The sequence below is a fragment of the Hypomesus transpacificus genome, chromosome 19 (genome assembly GCF_021917145.1).
Source record: "Hypomesus transpacificus isolate Combined female chromosome 19, fHypTra1, whole genome shotgun sequence".
In the NCBI taxonomy this organism is placed as follows: Eukaryota; Metazoa; Chordata; class Actinopteri; order Osmeriformes; family Osmeridae; genus Hypomesus; species Hypomesus transpacificus.
This window is the reverse complement of record NC_061078.1, coordinates 15,255,705-15,268,624: the sequence shown is the minus strand read 5'-3', so window position 1 is coordinate 15,268,624 and position 12,920 is coordinate 15,255,705. Positions and strand designations below refer to the sequence as shown.

The following is a 12,920-nucleotide window of genomic DNA, read 5'->3' as shown; positions in this document are numbered from 1 at the left end:
AAGATACACACACAGAAGAAAATCCCCCTGTATTAATCAACCCAGCCTCACACTCTCGGCCCCCCTCCTGCCTTTCAAGGCAAGTTTCCTTCCTGTTCAAACAGGCCTGTTTGCAGCCAGATGTTTAAAGGCAGCCTAAAATTACAAAATATCAAATAACATACTATGGTTAAAATAAGTCAATATAAAATAAAAATACAGTAACGTAGACACACCCAGTTCGCATATAAGCAACAGAAAAGTGTACCTGCAGTACAAGAGCATCTGAGGCACATGACACACATGACATCAACACAACAAACACACATATAAGAAGACAGTACATCAATGCTTGCATACCTGATTGGCAACAAGCTATTCCTCAAGGCTATGTTTGAATGTTTTGTTTGTGTCTTTTGTGCGTATGTGTGATGGCAGAGCATTCCAAGTGTTTGCTGAATTTACAGAAAATGCTGATTTGCTAAAACATTATTCACTAATCAATAGAACTAGTCATTAGACACTAGTTAGTATGTTCTCATGTAAGCTTGCTATTAATAAGAGTAGATTGTGTTTATGTGTCAGGGTTAATAGATGTTCGGGATCAGGAGAAAGTACTGGTTAAACGTTCCTTGTCGTGACTACATTTACATTTAGTCATTTAGCAGACGCTCTTATCCAGAGCGACTTACAGTAAGTAAAGGGACATTCCCCCCGAGGCAAGTAGGGTGAAGTGCCTTTCCCAAGGAGCTCCAACTATGAACTCTTTAGTCTGATTGGTCGTGTGTTAAGAGCAGTGAATCTCTTTCTCTGAGACTGTTGTAACATCATTACTGCCTGCCTGACTATCACTATATATGTTTACATTCTTGTGCCCTATAAAAGGTGGTCCTCCGGCCTTCAGAGCTGAGAGAGACATCATTGAGACCTAAGCCTGGTGTTGTGTTGTCATTTTATTGTCTGAAGTCTGGTTTTCTCTCCCAATCTGCAGATTGATAAATACGTATTAAAATCCAGAACTCAACTGAACTTAGTCACTCCGTTTATGAAGAGACGGACTAAACACTTTCTTCATCAAGACCAGACATGTTGTTGTATTGTAAGTGTGAGCACTACGTTTACTATATTGATTTAACAATTCCCTTTGGAGGAAGCACTTGAAAGAAGGAAGCAAATGTATGCAAAAGTGGTAGTGGAAGCTAGGCAACGAGGTTGGACAGCCAGCCACACAAGACCATGGATATGGGTGTGTCAGAGGCTTGGTAGCTAAATTAACCATAACACATTTGTTGGATTTCGGTTTTCAAGGACAGTCACTCAAGGGAGTTTATAAAGGAGCAGTAGTCATCTGGTGAAAGGGCAAGCTATAACAGGTTCATCTTTATCGGGGAATTTGAGCAGGAAGCTTAGCTTTTCTACGATTGGTTTATGCTTATGTTAATGAAGTGCTGAATTTAAGTTTCGTTTTCTGGGAACTTGAACTTGATGACACCCCCTTTATGCCATAAAGGCGATTCAGCCAGGCCTTATAAATTATACATTTTCTTACAGCTGATGTAATGATAATTTTATCACTGTATGGAGGGGGCACAAGTGTTTGCGTTTTACCCCGTTTTGAACCATAGAGTTAATATAACTAGAGTAAGGTACTTTTGTCTTCCAAGATGGCGTCCCCATGCATTTCTATGAAAAGTGCTCAGTGGCGCAGTGAGGCAAGCGATAGCGCGAGACTGCACGCGGCCATCTTTCCACTTCCGTGTCTTCCTGTCTAGCTTTAAACAGAAATCGGGAAAAATTATTCTATGAAAAAGCTAGTAGTATGAGCCAGGTTCGAGAATCAAACAAAAATTATTGGGGGAGATAGTTTTGTAAATGTTGAAATGTTGAATGGAGTTAATAGAATAAAAACGACCGGAAGAGTCGGAAACCTAACTGTACATGCAATACCACATACATCCACCGGGGCCGTTGCTTCAAGCCGAGGGGCGAGGGCTTGTTTTGAACACACCCTTTGTCAGACATCCCAACTTGCAGAGACTCATTTCCGGAAGGTGACAGTCACTCATTTCGGTCTTTAGTCACGCCCTCCCGCCACACTATTTCTCACAAAGAAAAACATATTTATAATATATTTAATATGCCGTAGCACCCAAACAAAATTCCTCTGGCTGCTCCACTCTCACTATGGAACCGGCAGTCAAGCGCGTCTCCCCTGGAGTTCTTAGTCAAGCCTGCCACTTATCAGCCAATCAAAAAAAAGAAAGGGTCTATACAATAGCCAATCGGAAAATAGCACCATTGTATCTAGGTAAGATTTAATGCAACAACCAATGGAATAAAACCATATCCTGTAATTTTTCGTGATTCTGCTACATCTTCCGAAAGTTTTGTTCACCTACAAAGCAAACCGCTGGAGCTCGAGCATGTTAGTCATTTTGATTGCAAAAAAATACAAACGAATTGCAAAATCTTGAAGGGACTGGTTATTTTAGCACATATTTAAACACTGTCACGACGTGTGGAGGGGTAGGACCCATACCAGGCATGGTCAAAAACAAAAAGGTTTAATACTCGAAAACGGGAAACAGACAGGGTACACGCAGGGACAAAGGGCATGCTAAGACAAAGACTGGACACAAAACAGGAACCTAAATACACAGAAACAAAGACACAGGTGAACACAATGAAACTAACGAGAACTGAACGAGACACAGGTGACGACAATGACAGGGAAACCTAGCGCAGGGCAAAACCAAAAACAATAGGGGGGCACGGCTGTGGCTGTGACAAACACTGGCTGTTTACGACAGAAACAGATAAATGTGCCAAAATTCATAGTTTCTTCAAAAGATTATCTTAATGTTGCTCAATCTTAATTCCATTGATTTAGATGAATTGTAAATTAATCTTATACTGTTATATTGCAATTGGTTTAATCTTCTGCAGTGAGGCTTGTGTTGCTGGGGAAGAATGAACTGGACAATGGCCGAGTGGGAAACCTCATCCTTGGAAGAGATGCATTTCAGACTGAAGCCCTTGAGGTTTGTGAAGAACATGTAAGTGAGAGAGTCAGAGGACAGGTGGAGGGAAAAGCCATCACAGTCATTAACACTCCTGACCTATTTCATCCCCAACGCTCACAACATGAGATCTCGGTGGCAGTGAAAGAGTGTGTGGCCCTGTCTGCTCCAGGGCCTCATGTATTTCTACTGGTGCTGCAGCCTGACAGCTTCTCAGAGGAGGACAGACACAAAGTGAAAGTCATACTGAACTTGTTCAGCGATGAGGCCATGAACTTTACCATCGCACTAACTACTGTTAGAAGTGCGCAACATGTCTCTACAACTTACACTGGTGAAAAAGAAGACCCTTTAGGCCTGATCATACAGGAGTGTAAGATGAGGCATCACATGTTTGATAAGATTTACAGATTTAGTCAAGTTCTTAAACTCTTTGAGAAGATAGACAAGATGATGGAAGAGAATGGGAGAAGACATCTCACCTGTGAGGAAATTGGGGTGATACCAGGGGGCTCATTACTTCCAGAGAGCAAACAGAAAGCAAAAAAAGGAAGAGAGAGTGATTCTCACAAAGACAAAGAATGGAAGAAGAAGAGAACAGGAGGTAGGAACCTGCGATAAATAATTTGTTTAATCACTTTCATTAAAAAATGACTGTTCTGAATAAAGAATGGCTCTTCTGTGGGTTACCATATGGTCCCATAACAGACAAGTTACTGATAGTGTCATCATTCCATGGTAAATACTGTGTCACATCCATCTGTTCCACAAATTAGATTATGGTGATAAATAATAAAACAATGGTTATAGCTGAATAATAACAAGATCAACACGATGGTTTGTTAGTTTTGGAACGTTTTGGTTTTGCACATATTCAAACAGCCCTCGGACTTCATCCAATCGATTCACAATCATTCTCATCTAAGTCTTAGATTAAAGGATTAGTCAAACCTGTCTGGATACTGTGGTCAGATCTGGCAAAAAGACATGGACTTTCACATTTACTCTCACTACAGGTAATTGTCAAAGAACAGATATTGTTTATGGTTTTATGGTCTTTTAATTTATAGAGATTAAAGATATTGCAGCCATACAGCAAGCACAAGAAGTCATGGCACAGGTTCAACACAGATTTGAAAAGAAAATCCAAACCCATGCCAATACCAACACAGAATTTATGAACTTCATCAGGTACATTGCCTGTTTCAGTAAAATAGCACAAATTAACATGCATGATAATGTTTTCCTGAATCTGCTGTTAATAAAAGCAAACTATCTATTTTTGTGTATGTCTATCTAGCTATTTATATATGTCTTGTTTGTTTCTTGTGTCCAGAGACATTATGGCAGATCTGCTAAAGAAGACGATACAGAAAACCACTATTGGTGTGTTTGGAAAGACAGGAGATGGTAAAAGCTCCCTGATAAATGCCGTCCTAGATGAGGAGGGGCTGTTACCAACAGGGACACTCTATGCCTGTACATCAGTCATCATACAAGTGGAGGCTGGGGCTGAGAGAGACCAGTACACAGCAACTATTGAATTCATCTCAAAAGAGGTTTCTTACAACTGTTACATTACCACTGTCATACTGTAATGTAACAACTCACATCCTATGTTTAAAATGAATAATGAAAAATACTTTGTGTTCGTTTGTAGGCCTGGGAAAATGAGCTAAAGAGCCTGCTAGGTTTTCTAGCAGAACATGAGGAAAGTACGGTGGCCCTGAAGTGCAAATGACACCCCCTAATATGAGTACATCCCCCAAATGAAAATACTCCCCCCCAATACGAGTCAACTCCCCCGAAATCGGATAACTTGTTCACCTCCCCCCAAAAATGAAAATACTCCCCCCCAATACGAGTCAACTCCCCCCAAATCGGATGACTTGTTCACCTCCCCCCAATACAAAAACGCGCTCCCCCCCCAATACGAGTCAACTCCCCCCAAATCGGATGACTTGTTCACCTCCCCCCAATACAAAAACGCGCTCCCGCAAATGGAAAACGACATTACATTAACTCAAAAACACATTACATTAACTCTGAACGGAAAGGGTAGGTACTACACTTTAGCGCTGATTGGATGCAGTAGGCTAACTAACAAGAAATAAGAAATTGATTGACAGAAGTACAAAATGCAATAGCCTGGCAGAGTTACGTGCACCAGAACATTTGTTTGGCTATCGAAGAATGTAGCAAATAGTAGGCTTCTTAGGCAAAAGTATTTCGAGTTAAATGTAAAAATCGATAGCCAAACAACTATCCTGGTCGTTACTCTGTCATTGTGGCATTTCATTCTTTTGTAGTGGACTATTAGTTTTTTCTTCTGAAAAGTCCTGATTCCTTCAACTGCGTTTTTAGCGTGCGCATAGGCTAGGCTACTTATATTGTGAAACGTTAACAGCAGATCTAAGATTATTTCATAGGAATTACCCTGATTAAAATAAAGAGTAGTGTAATGACTCTGAATTGTAAACAGTAATGTTTCCTCTTTCCTTCAAATCAAAACGATTAATTTCATGATAATGACAGAGTTACGTGGACTAGTTGTTTGGCTATCGATGTTTACGTTTAACACGCAATTTATGCTTTTGCATACATAGCCTATGCTACATGCTTCGATACCCAAATAAATGTCCTGGTGCACGTAACTCTGTCAGGCTGTTGCATTTTGTACTTCTGTCAATCAATTTCTTATTTCTTGTCAGTTAGCCTACTGCATCCAATCAGCGCTAAAGTGTAGTACCTACCCTTTCCGTTCAGAGTTAATGTAATGTGTTTTTGAGTTAATGTAATGTCGTTTTCCATTTGGGGGAGCGCGTTTTTGTATTGGGGGGAGGTGAACAAGTCATCCGATTTGGGTGGAGTTGACTCGTATTGGGGGGGGAGCGCGTTTTTGTATTGGGGGGAGGTGAACAAGTCATCCGATTTGGGGGGAGTTGACTTGTATTGGGGGGAAGTATTTTCATTTTTGGGGGGAGGTGAACAAGTCATCCGATTTGGGGGGAGTTGACTTGTATTGGGGGGGAGTATTTTCATTTGGGGGATGTACTCATATTAGGGGGTGTCATTTGCACTTCAGGGCCACCGTACTTTCCTCATGTTCTGCTAGAAAACCTAGCAGGCTCTTTAGCTCATTTTCCCAGGCCTACAAACGAACACAAAGTATTTTTCATTATTCATTTTAAACATAGGATGTGAGTTGTTACATTACAGTATGACAGTGGTAATGTAACAGTTGTAAGAAACCTCTTTTGAGATGAATTCAATAGTTGCTGTGTACTGGTCTCTCTCAGCCCCAGCCTCCACTTGTATGATGACTTATGTACAGGCATCGAGTGTCCCTGTTGGTAACAGCCCCTCCTCATCTAGGACGGCATTTATCAGGGAGCTTTTACCATCTCCTGTCTTTCCAAACACACCAATAGTGGTTTTCTGTATCGTCTTCTTTAGCAGATCTGCCATAATGTCTCTGGACACAAGAAACAAACAAGACATATATAAATAGCTAGATAGACATACACAAAAATAGATAGTTTGCTTTTATTAACAGCAGATTCAGGAAAACATTATCATGCATGTTAATTTGTGCTATTTTACTGAAACAGGCAATGTACCTGATGAAGTTCATAAATTCTGTGTTGGTATTGGCATGGGTTTGGATTTTCTTTTCAAATCTGTGTTGAACCTGTGCCATGACTTCTTGTGCTTGCTGTATGGCTGCAATATCTTTAATCTCTATAAATTAAAAGACCATAAAACCATAAACAATATCTGTTCTTTGACAATTACCTGTAGTGAGAGTAAATGTGAAAGTCCATGTCTTTTTGCCAGATCTGACCACAGTATCCAGACAGGTTTGACTAATCCTTTAATCTAAGACTTAGATGAGAATGATTGTGAATGGATTGGATGAAGTCCGAGGGCTGTTTGAATATGTGCAAAACCAAAACGTTCCAAAACTAACAAACCATCGTGTTGATCTTGTTATTATTGAGCTATAACCATTGTTTTATTATTTATCACCATAATTTAATTTGTGGAACAGATGGATGTGACACAGTATTTACCATGGCATGATGACACTATCAGTAACTTGTCTGTTATGGGACCATATGGTCAGGGCCGTAACTACCATTGAGGACACCGAGGTCGTGTCCTCGGTATTTTTTTTCGTATTTCTGTTTATTTTTTTGCTTAAATCGTGGTATATAAACTCAAAACAAAGTACACGTGAAACTGACTGCAGGACGATGATCTTGGTCTCCCACAAACCGTAACGTGATTTTATACTTGAAGAGCCGAGTAGCTCAAGAGTTTGGACATACGTGCTGCGCGTCATCAACAAAACGTACTGTCGTTATGGTAACCACCAAACACAAGTCGGACGCTGATGTTACCGCCATAGACATACCGCTACTGTTAGTGAATAGCCTATGTTAGTTACAGTCACTGGAAGAGGAGCGCAGCAAACTAAACATGTAGCTAGGTTAAGAGAAGTTTAAGTGGCAGATGACTGTGAGAAGAAAGATTAATTTTCATGTGGAAATATTTGTATTGCAGCAGCGTACTACTCAGATAAGGAAACATCAAATCAAAGTTTGGTTAACTCCGTCAGTACCGGTTGTCAATCAATTTCCACCGGTTGAATCAACATTCATTTTGCGATTGATATGTCATTGATGTGACTGATTGAAAATGAAATTCAGTGGCAATTGGGAAATATCAAACTGACTCGCTATCGCTCGGTCGATACGTTCCAGCCTCAGTTTGATACAGTATTTCCCGGCATGACCGAACGGTCGAGGTTAGTAAGTAGTTTATTATATGGCAATTTTAGATTCTTTTCATTTTGTAAACGAAAATAAATGGTACCTTTAGGCTAATTGTAGCTAGCTCTCAAGTCTTCTCACGGTGTGTTTCATGTGTTGCCAAGCAACTCATTACTTTTGATAGAAAGCGGACAACATGGTTCTGCTAAAATTGCTTTAATTTCATCACAAAATAACGACACAAGTGATTCAAAGAGTCTGGTCTTCATCCTCACTTTCGATGACAAAGCTTTTCAGCATCACCTGGATAGTAAAACTCAGAAGCTGACTCGTCGATATCGCTCATTTTTAAGCTGACGTCAGAGGGCAATACGGATCCGTATTGACCGGCGAGGAGGGCAATACGCGGCTGGGGTGACTACCCATTATCCAATCAGAACGCTCGTACCGTCGTTGCCATATAATAATAATTTAAAAAAAATTGTGGTAACTTGCCCTTACTTCATGAGTCCCATAAAGGTCCTTCAAAAAGCCTCAGAATGCCCCATGTTTACCTCAAAATTTCAAAAGCTCCACACCGCCCCATACTCAAAAGTCATAATGATGATGTTTTTGCTCCTTAAGACTCAATAAGAGAAAATGGCCATATTTAAATAATGTAATTAAAAAAAATTCCGGAGCATCCCCACGAACCCGCCTAGAAGTTCTGACTCATGACCTCAGTATTTTTTGGGCCCTGCGTACGGCCCTGCATATGGTTACCCACAGAAGAGCCATTCTTTATTCAGAACAGTCATTTTTTAATGAAAGTGATTAAACAAATTATTTATCGCAGGTTCCTACCTCCTGTTCTCTTCTTCTTCCATTCTTTGTCTTTGTGAGAATCACTCTCTCTTCCTTTTTTTGCTTTCTGTTTGCTCTCTGGAAGTAATGAGCCCCCTGGTATCACCCCAATTTCCTCACAGGTGAGATGTCTTCTCCCATTCTCTTCCATCATCTTGTCTATCTTCTCAAAGAGTTTAAGAACTTGACTAAATCTGTAAATCTTATCAAACATGTGATGCCTCATCTTACACTCCTGTATGATCAGGCCTAAAGGGTCTTCTTTTTCACCAGTGTAAGTTGTAGAGACATGTTGCGCACTTCTAACAGTAGTTAGTACGATGGTAAAGTTCATGGCCTCATCGCTGAACAAGTTCAGTATGACTTTCACTTTGTGTCTGTCCTCCTCTGAGAAGCTGTCAGGCTGCAGCACCAGTAGAAATACATGAGGCCCTGGAGCAGACAGGGCCACACACTCTTTCACTGCCACCGAGATCTCATGTTGTGAGCGTTGGGGATGAAATAGGTCAGGAGTGTTAATGACTGTGATGGCTTTTCCCTCCACCTGTCCTCTGACTCTCTCACTTACATGTTCTTCACAAACCTCAAGGGCTTCAGTCTGAAATGCATCTCTTCCAAGGATGAAGTTTCCCACTCGGCCATTGTCCAGTTCATTCTTCCCCAGCAACACAAGCCTCACTGCAGAAGATTAAACCAATTGCAATATAACAGTATAAGATTAATTTACAATTCATCTAAATCAATGGAATTAAGATTGAGCAACATTAAGATAATCTTTGGCACATTTATCTGTTTCTGTCGTAAACAGCCAGTGTTTGTCACAGCCACAGCCGTGCCCCCCTATTGTTTTTGGTTTTGCCCTGCGCTAGGTTTCCCTGTCATTGTCGTCACCTGTGTCTCGTTCAGTTCTCGTTAGTTTCATTGTGTTCACCTGTGTCTTTGTTTCTGTGTATTTAGGTTCCTGTTTTGTGTCCAGTCTTTGTCTTAGCATTGCCCTTTGTCCCTGCGTGTACCCTGTCTGTTTCCCGTTTTCGAGTATTAAACCTTTTTGTTTTTGACCATGCCTGCATGACTCTCCAGCAGGCATGGTATGGGTCCTACCCCTCCACACGTCGTGACAGTGTTTAAATATGTGCTAAAATAACCAGTCCCTTCAAGATTTTGCAATTCGTTTGTATTTTTTTGCAATCAAAATGACTAACATGCTCGAGCTCCAGCGGTTTGCTTTGTAGGTGAACAAAACTTTCGGAAGATGTAGCAGAATCACGAAAAATTACAGGATATGGTTTTATTCCATTGGTTGTTGCATTAAATCTTACCTAGATACAATGGTGCTATTTTCCGATTGGCTATTGTATAGACCCTTTCTTTTTTTTGATTGGCTGATAAGTGGCAGGCTTGACTAAGAACTCCAGGGGAGACGCGCTTGACTGCCGGTTCCATAGTGAGAGTGGAGCAGCCAGAGGAATTTTGTTTGGGTGCTACGGCATATTAAATATATTATAAATATGTTTTTCTTTGTGAGAAATAGTGTGGCGGGAGGGCGTGACTAAAGACCGAAATGAGTGACTGTCACCTCCCGGAAATGAGTCTCTGCAAGTTGGGATGTCTGACAAAGGGTGCGTTCAAAACAAGCCCTCGCCCCTCGGCTTGAAGCAACGGCCCCGGTGGATGTATGTGGTATTGCATGTACAGTTAGGTTTCCGACTCTTCCGGTCGTTTTTATTCTATTAACTCCATTCAACATTTCAACATTTACGAAACTATCTCCCCCAATAATTTTTGTTTGATTCTCGAACCTGGCTCATACTACTAGCTTTTTCATAGAATAATTTTTCCCGATTTCTGTTTAAAGCTAGACAGGAAGACACGGAAGTGGAAAGATGGCCGCGTGCAGTCTCGCGCAATCGCTTGCCTCACTGCGCCACTGAGCACTTTTCATAGAAATGCATGGGGACGCCATCTTGGAAGACAAAAGTACCTTACTCTAGTTATATTAACTCTATGGTTCAAAACGGGGTAAAACGCAAACTCTTGTGCCCCCTCCATACAGTGATAAAATTATCATTACATCAGCTGTAAGAAAATGTATAATTTATAAGGCCTGGCTGAATCGCTTTTATGGCATAAAGGGGGTGTCATATAGCCTGACGTTGTCATACTCATAATTCTAGTCAGAATATGAGTCTGAGAACTCTCCGTTGGGCTTTGACTACAGGGCGTGTTTCAAACGAGCCTGGAAAACAAATGCCTCTTCGCTCAATTGGATAGATCTACAACCAATCAGAGCAACAGAGTATGTGACGTATGTTAAGCACCGCATAGTTGTTGTCAACAGAACTAAACTACAAGCAGACTTGAAGTATGCTTGAAGAATGAATACAAACGATTTTTGCCAGTGTTGTAAAATTAATTTAAGGGTAGGGATAGTACTTGTTCACACGGTCAACCTTTTTGAGCTAAACAATAAAGGGCAATGCATATACGAACAAGTTCTCCGTTTAGGATTACAACTCCATCGGGGCCAGCTGATAAATTAAACTTTTACCTAATCCCGTTGGAAGGACGGCAAAAACATATTTTCCATTGACAAATGCCTTGATTGCGTCTCTCTGTTCCTCTTTCAAAATTATTGCGCTGTCGATGTCTTCTAAAACAGACTCGATGGCAGAATCATAACATCCCAGATCTCCAGCGGTAGCCATGTTTGTTCAAAACGAATTCAACTTAAACGCTCTTTTGTGACGTGGGTGATTACGTTACTGTTGATCATCTGTCCATCATCGTATAAAGCCCGCCCTGGCAATTTCATTGGTTCGCCCAGATTCTGGTTTTCTGTAGTTGGTCCCCAATACGAGACCCTCCAGACCCAATTTCCCGAACAAATTTCTTTTGGGCGGGGAGAAGTTGGGCTGGCAGCCAGGCTAGGTGTCATATACTAACCGCGTCAATCACCCCGTATAATTGCATGTATATTTCCGTAAGCAATTTCAATGCTGCAATAAATCCGTAAAAGTTGACATGTGTATTCACCTGACACCAAAGGACTGGGAAAGGCAGTGGTAGTGGTTGAGACAGACTACGCATAACTTTACACCACCATTAGGAGGGCAGAATAGACGGGTAAAAAATTGTAATTTAACATTAAGTGTTGTTTTTTTGTATTTTATGCGCAATTTATGCAGTAAGAAATAGCTGAAAAAACTGGATGGAGTTAATTACTTACTGTTTGGCGGTTAATTGTTGCTTTTCCTGCTTCTGCTTGTTTTGCTTAAGCTTATGTTCAATGTAGCACTGAATTAGAATTTGTCTGAAAGAACTTGGAACTTCCAAACGCATTAAGTTCACCTTGTTCAGGTGACGACGAAAAGAATTACTCAGACTATGGCATCGGGTATTAGCTTACACGTACTTGACATTCTACATTCCAAAAAATCCTTCCTTCCTTCTTAAACCAGATAGATAACGCTTCCCGCTCAAGTTCCCAGAAAACGAAACTTAAATTCAGCACTTCATTAACCCTTGTGCTACCTTCGGGTCATTGTGACCCACCGTCGTGTAGGTAAATAATTTTACCTAACCCTTGTGCTACCTTCGGGTCATTGTGACCCACCGTCGTGTAGGTAAATAATTTTACCTAACCCTTGTGCTAACTTCGGGTCATTGTGACCCCCAAAGTGAATATACCACACTAGGTGGCTAGACAGAGACAGAGACAGAGAGAGAGAGAGAGAGAGAGAGAGAGAGAGAAAGAGAGAGAGAGAGACCACGCGGAGTGTAAAGAAAATGTTTCGATTTATTTATTTATTTTATCATGAAAAGTTGAGTCAAATGAATTGCTTTCTTGGATTCGAATGAAACACTTTGCATCGTTACTCTCGGCCGGAGATATATAAATATATATAAACATCCCTCTCTCCCACTCCATTTAGTCCAACCACGGCCTTCACGATCGTCGATCCCTCTAGGCGGGAGAATTGGCTGGGCGTCCCTCCGGCCGGCCCGGAGGCGCGTTAGGCCTGTGACGTCAGGTCGAGCGTCAGGGGAAACCGCGACGGGACATGCCTGCCCGCCCGCACGAGCGCCTGGCATGGCCTGACCTGGCCTGGCCTGGCAGGCCTCGCCGAGTGGAATAATATCACGCTATTGTGATTATGAAGAACGATCGTGGGTCACGTGATAGACAAACTTACCTGTTGGTCACTTTTATAATTTCATACTTTTAAGCCTGCCCTTATATACCTTTATATAAATATATAAACATCCCACCCTCCAACTCCATTTATTCCAACCACGGCCTTCA

At 41.2% G+C, this 12,920-nt stretch overlaps 2 protein-coding genes across 2 annotated transcripts; one reads left to right on the top strand and one right to left on the bottom strand.

The window, feature by feature from the left end:
* The first annotated feature begins 2,657 nt into the window (after positions 1 to 2,657).
* Positions 2,658 to 6,114, top strand: LOC124482059 (GTPase IMAP family member 4-like). Its single transcript, XM_047042390.1, has 6 exons — positions 2,658 to 2,693; positions 2,926 to 3,603; positions 4,070 to 4,190; positions 4,336 to 4,558; positions 4,660 to 4,719; positions 6,085 to 6,114. Exons 1-6 carry the CDS (start codon positions 2,663 to 2,665, stop codon positions 6,112 to 6,114), a joined length of 1,143 nt encoding a protein of 380 aa, XP_046898346.1. The 5' UTR covers positions 2,658 to 2,662.
* On the bottom strand, positions 6,088 to 12,148 carry LOC124481862 (GTPase IMAP family member 9-like). The gene is made up of 5 exons (XM_047042125.1): positions 11,844 to 12,148; positions 8,618 to 9,295; positions 6,620 to 6,740; positions 6,252 to 6,474; positions 6,088 to 6,150 (listed from the first exon to the last, which is right to left on the bottom strand). Coding segments are annotated over exons 1-4 (951 nt in total). The 5' UTR covers positions 11,845 to 12,148; the 3' UTR covers positions 6,088 to 6,150; positions 6,252 to 6,323.
* Positions 12,149 to 12,920: the final 772 nt, after the last annotated feature.

Coding starts and splice junctions, on each gene's coding strand:
- LOC124481862 (XM_047042125.1), bottom strand. Junction 6,741..8,617: donor GAAGAAGAAGAGAACAGGAG/GTAGGAACCTGC, acceptor TTTAATTTATAG/AGATTAAAGATATTGCAGCC. Junction 6,475..6,619: donor GAATTTATGAACTTCATCAG/GTACATTGCCTG, acceptor TCTTGTGTCCAG/AGACATTATGGCAGATCTGC.
- LOC124482059 (XM_047042390.1), top strand. CDS start 2,663: ATGAAACTAACGAGAACTGAACGAGACACAG. Junction 3,604..4,069: donor GAAGAAGAAGAGAACAGGAG/GTAGGAACCTGC, acceptor TTTAATTTATAG/AGATTAAAGATATTGCAGCC. Junction 4,191..4,335: donor GAATTTATGAACTTCATCAG/GTACATTGCCTG, acceptor TCTTGTGTCCAG/AGACATTATGGCAGATCTGC.